This window comes from Castor canadensis, chromosome 11, assembly GCF_047511655.1.
Source record: "Castor canadensis chromosome 11, mCasCan1.hap1v2, whole genome shotgun sequence".
In the NCBI taxonomy this organism is placed as follows: domain Eukaryota; kingdom Metazoa; phylum Chordata; class Mammalia; order Rodentia; family Castoridae; genus Castor; species Castor canadensis.
In genome coordinates, this window is record NC_133396.1 from 130,884,757 (window position 1) to 130,898,845 (window position 14,089).

A 14,089-nucleotide genomic window follows, 5' to 3' on the forward strand; every position below is an offset into this window, starting at 1 on the left:
GAGAACTGTCTTCCCCGTGTCACCCAAGAGGAATGAGGCCCAAAGACAAAGTAGCCAAGCAGGGCCCAGAGCTGGGAGCTTCTGACTCCCACCAGCCTCATGTCCCTAACAATAGGACTCTGCCTTGGGGAAGGGGGAGGACCCCGTCCTGTATGTGTTCTTCTCTATGCTCCCCCAAATTGCTGGCCAACTCCTGCCTTCCGCAGCTCTCTGCAGCTGCCTCCCCCACCAAAAAAAAAAGGGGCTCCTCTTGTGGCTCCCTAAAGTTCCTTACCACAGGGGACAGTGATTTTGTGTCCTTCAGGGTCGTCCCAGGTTAGAAAGTGCTTGTCCTTGGTCCTGGTGCCAGATGTCTGCCACGCCCACCTCCCCACAGAAATGCCCATCCTGGGTCAGACTGCTGCTTCCAGGTCAGACCCAGCATACCTGGTACCCTGGATACATCTCTCCCTAAATTCACCTCAGCTCAGGCTCTCTCCAGGGAAGCTGTGGACCAAGCTACCATGGTGTGCCCCTCCCCCATGCCGTTGCAATAATCTGTACTCATTGCTCTTTTTTTGTTTTTTGTGAGACAAGATCTCACCATGTAGCCCAGGCTGGCCTGGAACTCACAGTGGAGTTCTAGCTGGCCTAGAACTCATGGTCCTCTTGCCTCAGCCTCCTGAGTGCTGGGATTATAGACATGCACCACCATGTCCATCTTAGACAGGCCCCTTTTTTTTGCAAGTGACTCTGCCCATTCCAGCCTAGTGGTCTCTTACAGGCCTTGGTCCTGTCCAGTGGTCTAGTCTTGGGATGCATGCTTAGGAAGAGCCAGCATCTAAGTGTAGTCCCATTGGGCTCCCTGGGACATTGGGCTTTGTAAATAAGTGAGCCCTAAGGAATGGCTGAAAGAGGCTGCTGAAAGCAGCTGCCCACCCCCTCCGCCCCCCTCCACCTCCCTTGGGTCTCAGGCAGGTATGAGCATTGTTGGGATGGGGCTTGCTACCCCCAACTTGCACAATGGGCCAGCTGGAGAGCTTGGAACCAGCAAAGAGCCCCCAAATCATCTCCCCACATGTGGGCTAGTGTCCCACATCTCTTGCAGCCTCCTCCTCACTCCCACCCTGCTAGCTGAGGGACGCCCTGGTGGCCTGCTCCTGGGTGAGTCTCCCAGCTCCCAGGCTAGCCTGTCCCACCTCCTCTCCTGCTCTCCTTGAAGGCCCTCCTTCTGCCTCTCTCTGCTCCCCTCAAGGAGAATAACTGCCCTCTGATGTCCCCGCACTGCTGCCGCCTCTACCATTCCTCTGTGTGTGTTCCTCTCTCCCCTAATCCAGCTAATTTTCTGCCCTCCCCAGGTCTGATGACAGCGACTCCTCTTTGTCGGAGGTCCTGAGGTACACACAGAATGTCTCTTGTGTTTGGTTCCCCCTCTCACTCTCACTTTCTTTTCTCTCTCTCTTCTCTGCCTCTGGCTGCACCACTCCCCACCCCTCACCGCCTGCACACCTGTCCTCAGCATGCAGCCCCTCCTTTCCTAGCACCCTCTCTCCTGCCACCTCTTCCTGCCCCATGGTTCCTCCCTCTCAAGGTGGTTATTGCCTCAGATGGTGCCAGGCCCAGCTGGAGCTGCGGGCTTGGGGAGGGGCGCCGTTGCTTGTGGCTGGCCCTGTTCTCTTCTCCCTTCTGGCCTGGGCAGGGTGGGGTGGGGCATGGAAGCCTGGGGTGGGCTGAGGCTGGAGTCAAGGACAAGGAAAGGCTGTGTGGGTACTGCTGGGAACAGCCAGGCTGCTGGTCCTTTGATGGGTGTTGGTGGTGGTGCTCAGGGTCCTTGTGACTTAGCTTGTGCCAGTATGCAAGTCCTACAGACATTGTCCCTGAAAGGGCACCAAGGGGGGCACACACCTCTTGGCACACAGATGTGGGTGCCCCCAGCCAACCCACCATAAGGAGGGAATCTCAGAGGGCTCTCCAGCTCTCCAGACGCACACTCTGCTCCCCACATTCCCGTCCTGGTGTCATTTGTGTGTGCTCCTGCACACCATGCAAGACTTTTCACCTCAGGAGATATGAGCGACTGGCCACGTGCCAGCTTCTCCTCAGAGGGAGGGCACTCCTTTCAGCATTTCCTCAGCAGTCTTCGCCTACCTAGGCTCAAACCAATGTCACAAGTGGGGAGTGGGAACAGCTTGGGAAGCTGTTTGTGCGTGTGTCTGGCTGGCAGCTGGGCTCTAGTGGTGAGCCTGGCTGAGGCCACTGGGACTGTGGGATGTGTCACTTCAGTAAAGCCTGGGCCTTAGTGTTGCTGCGAACAGCATTCTCTTTGAAAAAGAACTGACTCGAGTCTCATCCCTTCCTTTGAGAGAGAGAAAAAAAAAATATCCTCAGAACCCTAGAAGGGCAGAATAGCAAAGTCCTCACGCTCACTCAGCTCAGCCTTATTTATGGGAGGCAAGCTGGTGCCATTCCAGGTCCAGACAACCTCATTCCACAGTAGCCCAAGCTTCTTAACCCCCAGCTGAGCTAGGGTCCCTAAGGGGATTTATCCCTTTGTAAATGACAGCCACAGACCTGACTATGCTGGTCCAACAGGAGCCTGGGGATGAGGGTGTGTGTTTGTGCGTGGGAGCACACAGGTGCCTAAGTCTCACTTCTTGGGAGCTACCAGTCTTGGGGCAGTGGCTAGCAAATGGAAGTGCTGTAGGTTGCTGGGAGTGCGATGGCCTGGGCTTCCTTCCCTCCCCAGGTCTGATGGTAGCTGCCCTCTCCCTCGCTCTTGGTAACTGAAGTAGCAAGAAGCCAATGATGGCTGGAGGGGCCTATTCCAGAACTTGAGACTTCCCTGCCCTGCCAGGCAGCATCGGACTGGAACTCTCCCCATGCCTCCTGCCCACTCCAGCCATGCCTAGCATGGGACTCGATCCTCTAAGAGTGTTCAGGAGTGACAGATTACTGTGTGAGACAGTTTCTCCCCATCCTGTGCAGTATTTCCCAGCTCTCAGCCCATGGTGATTGATGTTTGGCTAGAGGCCTTGGAGTCTCTTGTCATTCAGCCCTCCGCCCCTTCTCTGCCCCCTCTCTCCGGTGTGCCTCGATCAGCCTGGTCTTGACCTCCCCAGCTGACTGGCACGTCCTCTCTCCCTCTCTCCTGGGAAGGGGCACCATCACCCCCGTTGGAGGAGCTAAGGGTGCACGGACAGCTCCACTGCAGTGTGTCTCTGTGGCCGAGGGCCACACCAAGCCCATCCTCTGCCTGGATGCCACAGACGAGTTGCTTTTCACAGGGTCCAAAGGTATGTGGAGATCCATGGGACTGGGTGGGGTTTCCCACCCACCTCAACTTCCTTTGCTAGAGTGGGCTATGAAGGAGACAGAACCCAGAGTCCCCAGGAGTTGAAACTTTGGGGGAGGTGACTTACCTACCACCCTTGTCTCTAGGCTCCCACCATGTACCCCTGCCTGAGCCTTCCCTCCTACCATGCCCTGCTGTTTCCACCAGCACTACCTCTCTTAGAAACTTCAGGGATCTTTTCAGGTGCTTAACATCTCAGTCCTCCAACACCTCCACTCCCCTCCGTCACCAGAGCAGCTTCAGGTATGCCGTTTCTGTGACCTTGGCTGCAGGACTCCACAGTCCTACTACTGAATCATAGTAGTGAAGTAAAAAATGTGACTAGCAGAAAGAACAGGACTGTGGGAGGCTTGTGTAACAGGAACACAGCATATATAGGCAGTGAGGGGATTAGGGACTGTACATCTCATATACATTGTGTATGTGTGTGTAAAGTACATATGCACACACCTCCACAGCAGGAGGAGGATAGCAGTCAATGGAGGTGTGATTGAATGTTTCCAAGTTTTCCCACGAGATTAGCTTGCCACTTGTTCATTTAGTCAGCGTTGGCATTTGTGGGAACAGACATTGAAGCCTTAGAAATCTTATTTCAGCTCAGTACACCTTGGCAGTGCTCACAGAACTGATTGATCGAAAGTTCTTGCCTACTGCTCTCCCCTGAATTTTTTTGTGAGCACGTGGACACACATAAGCACACGTGCATATTTTTCTCTCCCTCAGACTTGGAATTCCTTCCTCTGAATTTGCCCACCTCTCCCTGCTAACCTTGACACTCCTCCCCACCCCCAGCTGCCTGGCCCCAGGGTGACTGTCATCATGCTTTTCCTTGCGGCTCCCTCCCCGTCTCCCACAGATCGAAGCTGTAAAATGTGGAATTTGGTTACGGGGCAGGAGATTGCAGCTCTGAAGGGCCACCCCAACAACGTGGTCTCCATCAAGTACTGCAGCCACTCGGGGCTTGTGTTCTCCGTGTCCACCTCTTACATCAAGGTTTGGGACATCCGGGACTCAGCTAAGTGCATTCGGACCCTCACGTAAGTACCCCTACATGCCTCACGGTGGTGGGCTGCAGCAGTCTGGGTTGGGGACAAATGCTTCCCAGCCCAGATTAAGCACAGCATAACCTGGCTACATGGGCACAAAGGCCCTTCCTGGCTGATGGGTTTGGCTTGACTCTGAGGGGCAAGGTGAGTTCCCTTGGTTTGGGGTCAGTATCTGGGGCGGCTGTTTGGTGAGCCTTTGGTCTGCATGGCTCTGACCTTCGTTCCTGTGCTCTAAATTCTGCCCTTTGAGATGAGCTGAATGTAATCCTAGGACACCAAAAGTGGGGGCCGGGAAGCATGGTGACACCAGCAGGTGGCAGCAGCCTCCAAAGCCAGGACGGCTACCTGCCTGCACAGATGAATCACCAATGACCCAGATGAGTCTGTGGTTCTGAGCCCCAGACTGACCACCTCAGGCAGGCCCAGGGGAGACAGAACCACACAGGGACCCCTCCAAAAGTCATGCTTCGGCCTTACACAGTCTTTATTTGTTACACCTGTTATTTAATTTGATCCTTTAAAAGCAAGAGATCTTTGTAGGGTAGCAAAATTATTCTGATACTGCAAAGGTAGAGAATATCATTATATATTTGTTTGAACCCATAGAATGTACAAAACCAAGAATGAACCCAATGCAGACGAATGGCGTGGGTGAGTGGGATGCATCCATGTAGGTTCATCCACTGTAACAAAGGCACAATTCTGGTGTTGATAATGGGGAACACTGCCTCATGACAAAAGGAGGTACATGGGAGTCCTCTGTACCTTCTCAGTTTTGCTGTGAGCCTAAATATGCTTTAAAAAAAAATGACATCTTGGGAAAAAAAGTCAGTGGATGAAGAAACTGAGGCTCTGAAAGGTTAAGTGATTTTCACAAGGTCCAGGTTCAAAGCCAGTCTCCTGACTCGGTCCATTCAAGCCAGCCCAGGCACACTGGCAGGTCACACTGAGACTTGTATTGTTGGAGGCGGAGTGGAGCTCTCCTCTTGACCCCACTGCTATGGAAAGTGTTGATCTCCAGTAGTTAGGGAAGGGTTCCTGAAAGAAATAGTTTATCAGGACTGGTCTGAGTGAGGTTTTATTAGTTTCCTGGCCCACTGAAATGGACCGTCCTGACTTCTGGTCTTGCCTCTCTTCCTCGTGGGCAGGTCCTCAGGCCAGGTGATCTCGGGTGATGCCTGTGCTGCCACATCCACACGCGCAATCACCAGTGCCCAGGGAGAGCACCAGATCAACCAGATGGCCCTCAGCCCCTCGGGCACCATGTTGTATGTTGCCTCAGGCAATGCCGTCCGCATCTGGGAACTCAGCAGGTCAGTGAGATGTCTGAGGAGAAGGCTCTGAGGGGGCTCCCAGGTCCTAGTTCGGGATGACCCAGCCCAGGGTGGGCGGGACCTCAGCTGTGCCTCTAGTACCCCTGTGTGGTGAGCGTGTGCCCTTCCAGAGACAGGGCAGTTTCTGTCTAGCTCTTGATCTTGCTGCAAGGAAGAGAAAGCACCATAGCCAGGCCTGTCAGTTCCAAGGCAAGTTCCCTGCTGACCCAAAAGCCCCTCTAACCCTCTACCCCTGGCCGGACCTCTCCCTGCTGCAGGTTCCAGCCAATCGGCAAGCTGACTGGACACATTGGCCCCGTGATGTGCCTAACTGTTACTCAGACTGCCAGCCAGCATGACCTGGTGGTGACTGGCTCCAAGGACCACTACGTTAAGGTACCCGAGGCTGCCTCCACTCTGAGGCCTGTCTAGGGCCGTTCTCAGTGTTTCCTCCATTCTCTTCCATCTTTGCCTGCTGTTGCCTTGGGAGCACTTGTGAAAAATGCTGAGAATTCTGGGAATTCATGCTGCAGGAAGTATCCCAAAAAGGCAGGAGAGCATGTGCAGGCAGTTTAGAGAGGGCAGAGACATTTTGTAAATGGTGAAAAATTAAAAACAGTCTAAGTGTCTAAGACTAGACGGAAAATCCACTGAATGGGAGATGGTGCGATTATTAAAATGGTAATTACCAAAAAAGAAAAACCCATAAAGTGTACAAACAACATTAACTTGGTTTGCTCCCTGATTACATAGTTGGAAACTGTATGTGGTCAGAAAACCCGGAAGGAACCATACAAAAGGAAAATAGGATTGAGTGTGATGGTACACACCTGTAATCCCAGCTACTTGGGAGGTGGGAATGGAAGGATCATGGTTTGAAGCCAGCCCAGGCAAAAAAAGCTAGCAAGACCCTACCTCAAAAACAAGCCAGGTGTGATGGTGTATGCCTGTAATCCTAGCAGAGATAGGATGATCACGGTCTGAAGCTAAAAGTGAGAGACCTTACCTAAAAAACAAAGAAAGTATAAAGGGCTGGGGTTCAAATCCCAGAACCATTAAAAAAAATTTAAATAAAAACATGAAATGGGAGTGGTTGGACAGTACTGATATTTTACCACAGGCCGGGGCCTGCCCACTCCTCCCCACCCCCCACCTGGCCTTCCTCTTGCAGGTGTTCCAGCTGGGTGAGTGTGTGATGGGCACCATTGGCCCAACCCACAACTTTGAGCCCCCACACTATGATGGCATCGAGTGCCTGGCTATCCAGGGAGACATCCTGTTCAGTGGCTCCCGGGACAATGGTATCAAGAAGTGGGACCTCGAGCAACAGGAGCTCATCCAGGTGCGGGTGGGGGAGGGGAGGGAGGGCCAGGGCGAGTCCCAGGCATGTGGTTGGCTGAGCTCCCCACGGCTGCCTGCTCTCCACTCTCTGCCCTGCTGTCCAGGCTTCCCACTACCTTTGGCAGTTGCACGGTTGCCCCTTACCACCCTGCTTTCAGTACATGCTTGGCTTCCAGCCCTTGGACTGGACTATAAGGCACTAGATTCTTTTTCCTGGCAGTGTTTTCTTTTTAGCCTGGCCCCTCCAAGGCCTGAAGGCTTCTCGCCAGTGCACAGTCTGAGGTTTGAACCTGGGATATGGGGGCAGAAGACCCATCTCTGGGCCCCTGAAGTCCCCAACACAGGCCAGTCCAGCCTGGCTCCTAGAACCAAAGAGGCCTCCCTGCATGGCAGCTCTGAGGCCTGGCAAGCCTGGTAGCAGCCCTCCACCACTAGTGAGAGGAACATACGTGCTCCTGGGGCCCTTGCCTCCTCCTCACCCTCCTCCTCACTTTACCAACCCTGGTCCTCCCACAGCAAATCCCTAATGCACACAAGGACTGGGTGTGTGCCCTGGCCTTTGTCCCGGGCCGCCCCATGCTACTGAGCGCCTGCCGGGCAGGCGTCATCAAAGTCTGGAACGTGGACAACTTCACCCCCATCGGTGAGATCAAGGGCCACGACAGCCCCATCAATGCCATCTGTGCCAACAGCAAGCACATCTTCACAGCCTCCAGGTGGGTACGGAACAGACAGGTCACCTGTGCACCCAACCCTCTCCCTAGTGTAGGTAGGACAGCTGAGAGGCTTAGGACCATGCCCGTGTCCCCACAGGCCGGGTTTACAGCAGAACCCAGCAGCGTCCTTTCTATACCTCACCAGTGCCCACCATACTGAGTGCCCATTGAGCTGGGTACTGCACTGGGCAAGGTTGCAGGGAGTCATTGGGCCCCAGGCCAGGACTTGCCTGCCTGTCTCCATGCCCTTCCTGCCCCTCATACAGCAGTCCTGCTGCAGAATAGCCCTGCCATCCCCAGGCTACCACTCCTCCAGCCTCAGCTCTGGTCCCCTGTGCAGCAGCACCTAGGCCCACTATCCCAGGGGTGCTACTTAGACGGGTTTCTTCTTTTTCCTTCTTGTTCCGACCATGTCCCTTCTCTCCCTATCCCCCTTCCCGTGTCCTCTCGCCTCTCCTCTCTGCCTCTCCACTTCTCTCCCCCTAACAGTGACTGCCGGGTAAAGTTGTGGAATTACGTCCCTGGACTCACTCCCTGCCTTCCACGCCGAGTCCTGGCCATAAAGGGCCGCGCCACCACCCTGCCCTGACTCTCCCCATCTCTCTGTTTTCCTCTCTCGTTCTTCCCCTCTTTCCTTTTCCCTGTCTTTCCCCACTTCGATCTGAGCTGCTTCTTCACGGTATGAGATTATTTTACTCTTTCTTCCTACTGTCCCTTCCTGTCCTGCCTGGCCCAGAGAGACTGCCCCGCCCAACCCTCTTCCACCCGCCCCTCTTTTGAGCATGAGCAGTGGGACAGAGCCCAGGAGAGGGGTGCCAGGTAGCAGAGGGCATGGTTGGGGCGGGGGACATTCAGGCCTGGATAAACCCAACAGCAAACAGGAAAGGCCAGAGGATCCTGTGGGGCCTCGGAGGCCAGAGGCCCGCCCTTTGCTCAGTGCCTGCCACCCTATGTCTGCCCTCCTGCTATGCAGTGCCTGCCTCAGCCCAGCCCCATGTGGGGAGGTGGGGAAATCAGCCCATCCTTTACTTTTGGGTGCAGGCAGCTGGGCCCACGTGGTAGAGCTAAGCAGCCCTCTCTGTCCTTCCTCCAGTGACCTGACAGTGAAGTTCTGGAGCATACGGCGACTACCAGTGGCCAACCCTAGGAGTTAGGTCAGAGGGATGCTACCCCTCCACCTGGCAGCCTGCACAGCATGGAAGGGAGATAGGCCAGCTGCACTGGGGACAAGAGGGTGTGACCCCTCTCCTGCTTTGCTTCTGCTCCCTTGGCCTTCCCGCAGGATATCATCCCCTTCTCCCCTACCCTGCCTCTTGGGAGCCTCTGGTGAGAGAGAGGTTGGGGAGGGAATTAAGCTGTGAAGCCAAAGAGCATTATCCGCTCTTCTCTCTCCCCCATTAGTACCTCAGCCACCCCTTCCAGGCCACGTTGTCTCCTTCTGAGCCCGCCTGGCCCCTTCCTCCAGGCTCTCAGCCCAGGGTGAGGCCTGGCAGTGGAGGAGAAGCTAACCCCAGTCCCATCCACTCTCCCAGCCCCACCTCTGGAGCCACTACATCTGCCTCTGAGCCCAACAAGGTAGTCCTCAGGTAACCATGGAAACCAGCTGTAGGCAGCTGGGCCTTGCGGCCACCAACAATTCCATGTGGGCCTCCAATTCCCAGTGGGCCCCAACGATTCCATGGGGTCACTTCTGATGTGGTCATGGTAGAGCTACTAGGAAGGTTCCTTTGGGGACACAGTCCGGATACTTCAATTATTTAATTTATTGTTTTATTTTTATGTTTTACTGTTGCCTCCTGGAAGCTGACTTGAAGTTTCTTCCCATGTGTTCTTTCCCTCGGCTTTTGGTGGGGTGGCGGTCTGCTCCCCAGTGCTCCAGTACCACTTCCTGCAGGGGTGGGAAATGCCCCGTCCAATCTTTGCAGCTCCAGCCTCGCCCCAGCTCTGTCCCTGGGGACCTTTCCGTGCAGCCCTGGCCTCTCCGCTGCCCGATGCCTCAGTGCCTTCCTCCATCCTGGGGCCTGGCACCATGCTGGGCAGTCTTCTGCCAGCCATGCCTGCAGCACACGTTGTCTTCTATTCGCGGGTCTTGTGACCACCACCCCCAGAAGGTGGGGGAGCCCTGCCTGGTCCCGTAGGAAGCAGCTAGCTGGACGGTCTACTAGAAAGCCTCAGGTGGTCAGACTGCCCTGTACTTTGCCCCGCCCTCCCAGCCATCCTTGTTTTCATCCCCACCAAGACAGGGAGTCTTTTCAGCTTCGTTCTCTCTGGTTATTCTGGAAACAGGTTTTCAAGCCTTAAAATCAGCCTGGGGCACAACCCTCCCTTTTAGGTAGGTTAGCATGGAAAAGCAGTCCACCAGCTGTGGACTCAGCTCCAGGGATGGGACTGAATCAGTGTTCTTGTGCCCCCTGTTCAAACAAGTCTGAATTTACAGGAATGGGCCTTTGGGGGAAGGCAGCTGTATCCTTCATCCCCAGCTACCCCCCAAACCTGTCCATACTGTTTTTCCATTGCTTTACGGGACTTGTGCTTCCAAGCCTCAGTCTGGGAGTTCAGAACCCCAGCTCTGTTTGGAGGACATGGTGACTTGTGGACTGCAGAGCTGGTGCAGTGCTTCTGCCTTCTGCTCCTCATCCTCTGTGACCAGGGCCTGTCCATGTGGCCCCGGGTGTGGGAGGGTCAGGCCCTAGCTAAGGCTGGGTAAGGCCTGCCTTCTTTCTTCCTGTGCCCTCCCCGGAGCTGTCCCATGGCCAAGGACATTGTCCTGCTTATTGGTGGCCCTTGCTGGATGTGATGTTAAGTCTGGGTGAGCCAAGAAGGATGATGCGGCTTGAAAGCTGGTCCCCTGGAACCTGGACAGTCTGCCTGCGATGACTGGAAGTCCTTCTTCCTCTGCCCATCCCGCGGGTGCTGGGAAACTCCCAGCACTCAGAAGTGATTACAACTCTCACCCTCTTCGTCCATCCCCCGCCACACCTGAAAGGAAAGCTTTGACCTTGCAACCTGTAAGAAAGAACCTGTCTGCATGACTGTTTACAGACTTCAGAAACACATGAGACTTGTTCCCTGGCCCCAGGGCCAGGGCTGCCCCAGCTTGGGGCATCTGTACTGTAGCTACAAGGCCTGTTCTTGCACAAAGTGTGGGCTTAGGACCCCGGGAGAGGTGCTCATTGTCATTGCCCCTTTCTGCCGTTTCTAATGGGTCACTACCTCACGGCAGGACTGGCTCTGCTGTCCTGGCCGGTGTCATTGACTAAACTTGAAGTCCCTTGGGAGCCCTGCGGCCATCCTCCCTGAGCCACTCTGAGCTGCACTCGAGCACTGGCGGCCCTGCCCGCTGTTCCAGGACATCTGAGGTACATAGTCAGGGGCAGGCCCCCAGCTCCACTCATTGCACAAGCATCCTGAGTGTTGGAAGCACAAACTGGTTGTGATTTGAGCACAGTGGCAGGGCTCCTGGCAGGCAGTGTGGGCAGACCTGGGATCAAGAGGCCCTTCCCTGGTGTACCATGTCCCAATTAGACTAGGGATTCCTGTGTCTGGGGGTGGCTGCTGCCCTTGCTCAGACCAGGCCTTGGCCTGTGGCTTGTGCCTGTACTTCTGGGACTCACTGTATTAACTTCTGTGTCATCCTGAGACTTGAGGCCCAGGCCACATCTGTATGCTGTGAGCCGGAGGGTAGAACCCTTCCTAGGCCCCACACCCCAGGCCTTTAAATGCTTGACCACGGGCTGGATCCCAGTCACCCTGAGCCTGAAGAGCTTGGACCCAGGCTCCCTGTCTCCTGGACCAAGCCCCTGTCCAGGCTTCCAAATTGGCTTCTACCTGGACACAAGGCATCTTCCATCCTCGCTGGCCTCGGTCCTTTTCAGCACAGTCCTGGGTCAGAACCCCACCTCAGTATTAACCAGTTCAGTGTTTGCTTCTGTTTGAGTGACTTGACTCCTCATGACAACCAAGATTCTTGAAGACTTGTCTTTGAAGACTGCCAAGAAAAGAGGCAAGGCAGAGAGGCTGAGACTGGCAGAGCGCTCCCTGGAAGTAGTCAGAGGGCACCAGCAGCTGTTTGGGAAGGGACATTCATGGATCTGGGAGTGGTCTCCACCCACCCATCCTTACCCAGCTGCAGCCTTGGAACCTCTCTGCCCTCAGCTGTCTGGCCCTTTGCCCACCCCATTACTGTGGCTTGAGTAAAGGACAATCTAAAGCACAAAACCACGTAGGGAAGACACTGAGTTGCTGGAACTTTCTCCTGCCACCCATATGGTGGAAACACAGGCAGGCAGCCACTGTGAAGTCAGGACATGATGTCTCTCTGCCCTACCCTCTCCCAGCTCTGGGGGGAGGGGTACTGGTGGAGTTTGGGCTGGGTGCAGGCACTCCCCCTGGGTTGTTCAGACCCTGACTGTGCCCGATATGTTCACATGGGCAGGGCCTGCCCTGCTGGAGTGGTGAATTCCTTCCCACTGCCTGGCCCACACCTGTGGCATCTGTCCCTTTGCCATCTCAAACAGGAAACTGCTTGCTGCTTTCTTTGCTGGACACAGCCTCCTACTGGTCAGTGGCCAGTGCCCTCCAAAACCTGCCTGAGCCTGGCCCTCCCCTCTAGGTTCCCATATCTTCATGGCCCTCTTATGTGCAAGAACAGAATCTGCAGGGAAAGTTCTATTTCTTTGGTATCTTTATTCTGTCCCCTAAGTCCACCCCTCTCCAGCACTTGGATGATCCCACGACCCCCACCACACCTTAGTTCAGTCCTTCAAATGTGGGTCCGAGAGCCTTGCCAGAAAGTGGGAAGTAGACACTGCTCGATGGAGAGCCAAGGGTCAAAAAGGACCCCTGGTGTGAATTGTGCTCTTTACTAGCTGTCACCCCCTGCCCAAGCTGCAGGGCGACATTGAGCTCATGTGCCCCTCTGTAGTGTGGTAGCACAAGGTGTACATATGTTTTGTATCTCTGCTGATGACTGTACATAGTGTAGGAAAGTTATTTAAGCCTCATGCTGTACATTTCTGTTCCTAGATTGGATGTGTGTTCTAGGAAATTGTCATAAATAAAACCCAAATTACCACTGTCTGTGGAGGTATGACCCCCAACTGCTGACCTGTGGCTGGTGTCCCTTCTTTGGGAAGTTGGTGGGGGTGGTGGATGGGTGGAACATGGCCTCTGGGACTGGGCCCAGTCAGAGGACAATTTCCTAGGGCCTTGCTGAGTAGGGAGCAGAGGTTGGAGACTATCCCATGCTCTAGACTCGGTGTTGCCTCCTGGGGCCAGGGCAGTATGGTAGCTGGAAGCGTGGGCACCAGCATTTACAGAGCACCTGCTAGGGCATTATTCAGGGCATTTTTATTGAATCGTCTCTACCCAGTGTGACAGGTGAACTGAGGAAGGTCTTAGAAAGGAAGTGATTGTCCAGATTCACAGCTAGCAAGAGCAGAGGCAGGATTTGACCAGCCACTATCCCTGTTTATTTTCACTAACGTACTGCATGCCTTCCCTAGGGCCTGGAGCTCACCGTGTGTGATGCACAAGGAACGTGTCTTGTTCCCTTACTACGTACAGAGAGAAGACAGAAATATAAAAAGTTCCTATATTGAAAACAGTTCTACAATGGTTGTATTTTATTTCTGGATCAGTGCTTTTCAGACTTCAAAAAGCTATCTTCCCTTTTGTTTTTTTCTTTTTTGTGCTGGAGATCAAACCCAGGGCTACCACCGAGTTACATCCCCAGCCCTTTTTATACCTATCAATCACTTCATCAGCTCTGGGGGATTCTAGCCCAGACCTGGGTAGAGACCCTTGGGATTGCCACATTGTCACTACCACCTGAGACACTTTGAAAACTCTGCTTTCTGTCTTTCACACGAGGAGGAAAGTCGGGTTCTTCTTTGCTTTCTTTCCCAAATATAAATCCAAGTGTCTTTTCCAAGCTACACAGGTCCCTGCTGCTTGTCTGGACCCACGGCTGTGATAGGATCCAGCATTAGTGAGTTCCAAAAGGGAGTGGGGAGGGATTCTGAGGGAGGATTCCTCCAAGAGGCTTCTGGTCCTGAAGCGGCAGTGTCTTGCTGAGTGGGAGAGACCTCTGAGCCCTGGAAGGAGACATAATGGCAGAGTATCCCCGGAGTCCAGCGGGCACAGAGCCCTCTGCCCTGGGGAGCAGGGTGACTTCCCAAGGATGGTTGTTTGGAACTTGCTGGCTGATTCTAACCCCCACGCCAGTCTTCTACCCCAACCTTGCTCTACACAGGGCCATATTTCATAGGATCCTGCGCCATGGGACACAGCCCACTGTGAACTGCAGGAAGTAACAACCAGGTGTGGCCAGCTACTGCCTGG

General features: G+C 54.5%; 1 protein-coding gene across 12 annotated transcripts in view; it reads left to right on the forward strand.

Annotated features, from left to right (window-relative positions):
• The window catches only part of Kif21b (kinesin family member 21B), a 48,585-nt gene extending 35,000 nt beyond the window's left edge, over positions 1-13,585 (forward strand). For 2 of the 12 annotated variants that reach the window (XM_074048675.1, XM_074048677.1), the window contains exons 28-36: positions 1,338-1,376; positions 3,136-3,272; positions 4,188-4,368; positions 5,526-5,690; positions 5,969-6,086; positions 6,862-7,032; positions 7,548-7,747; positions 8,237-8,426; positions 8,841-12,051. In XM_074048675.1, coding sequence (XP_073904776.1) covers positions 1,338-1,376; positions 3,136-3,272; positions 4,188-4,368; positions 5,526-5,690; positions 5,969-6,086; positions 6,862-7,032; positions 7,548-7,747; positions 8,237-8,336 — 1,111 coding nt within the window. In that variant the 3' untranslated portion in view covers positions 8,337-8,426; positions 8,841-12,051. Of the gene's footprint in view, positions 1-1,337; positions 1,377-3,135; positions 3,273-4,187; positions 4,369-5,525; positions 5,691-5,968; positions 6,087-6,861; positions 7,033-7,547; positions 7,748-8,236; positions 8,427-8,840; positions 12,052-13,251 lie in introns of those variants that run through there. The other 10 variants (XM_074048669.1, XM_074048670.1, XM_020172668.2 and 7 more) reach the window with 7 other exon arrangements.
• Positions 13,586-14,089: the final 504 nt, after the last annotated feature.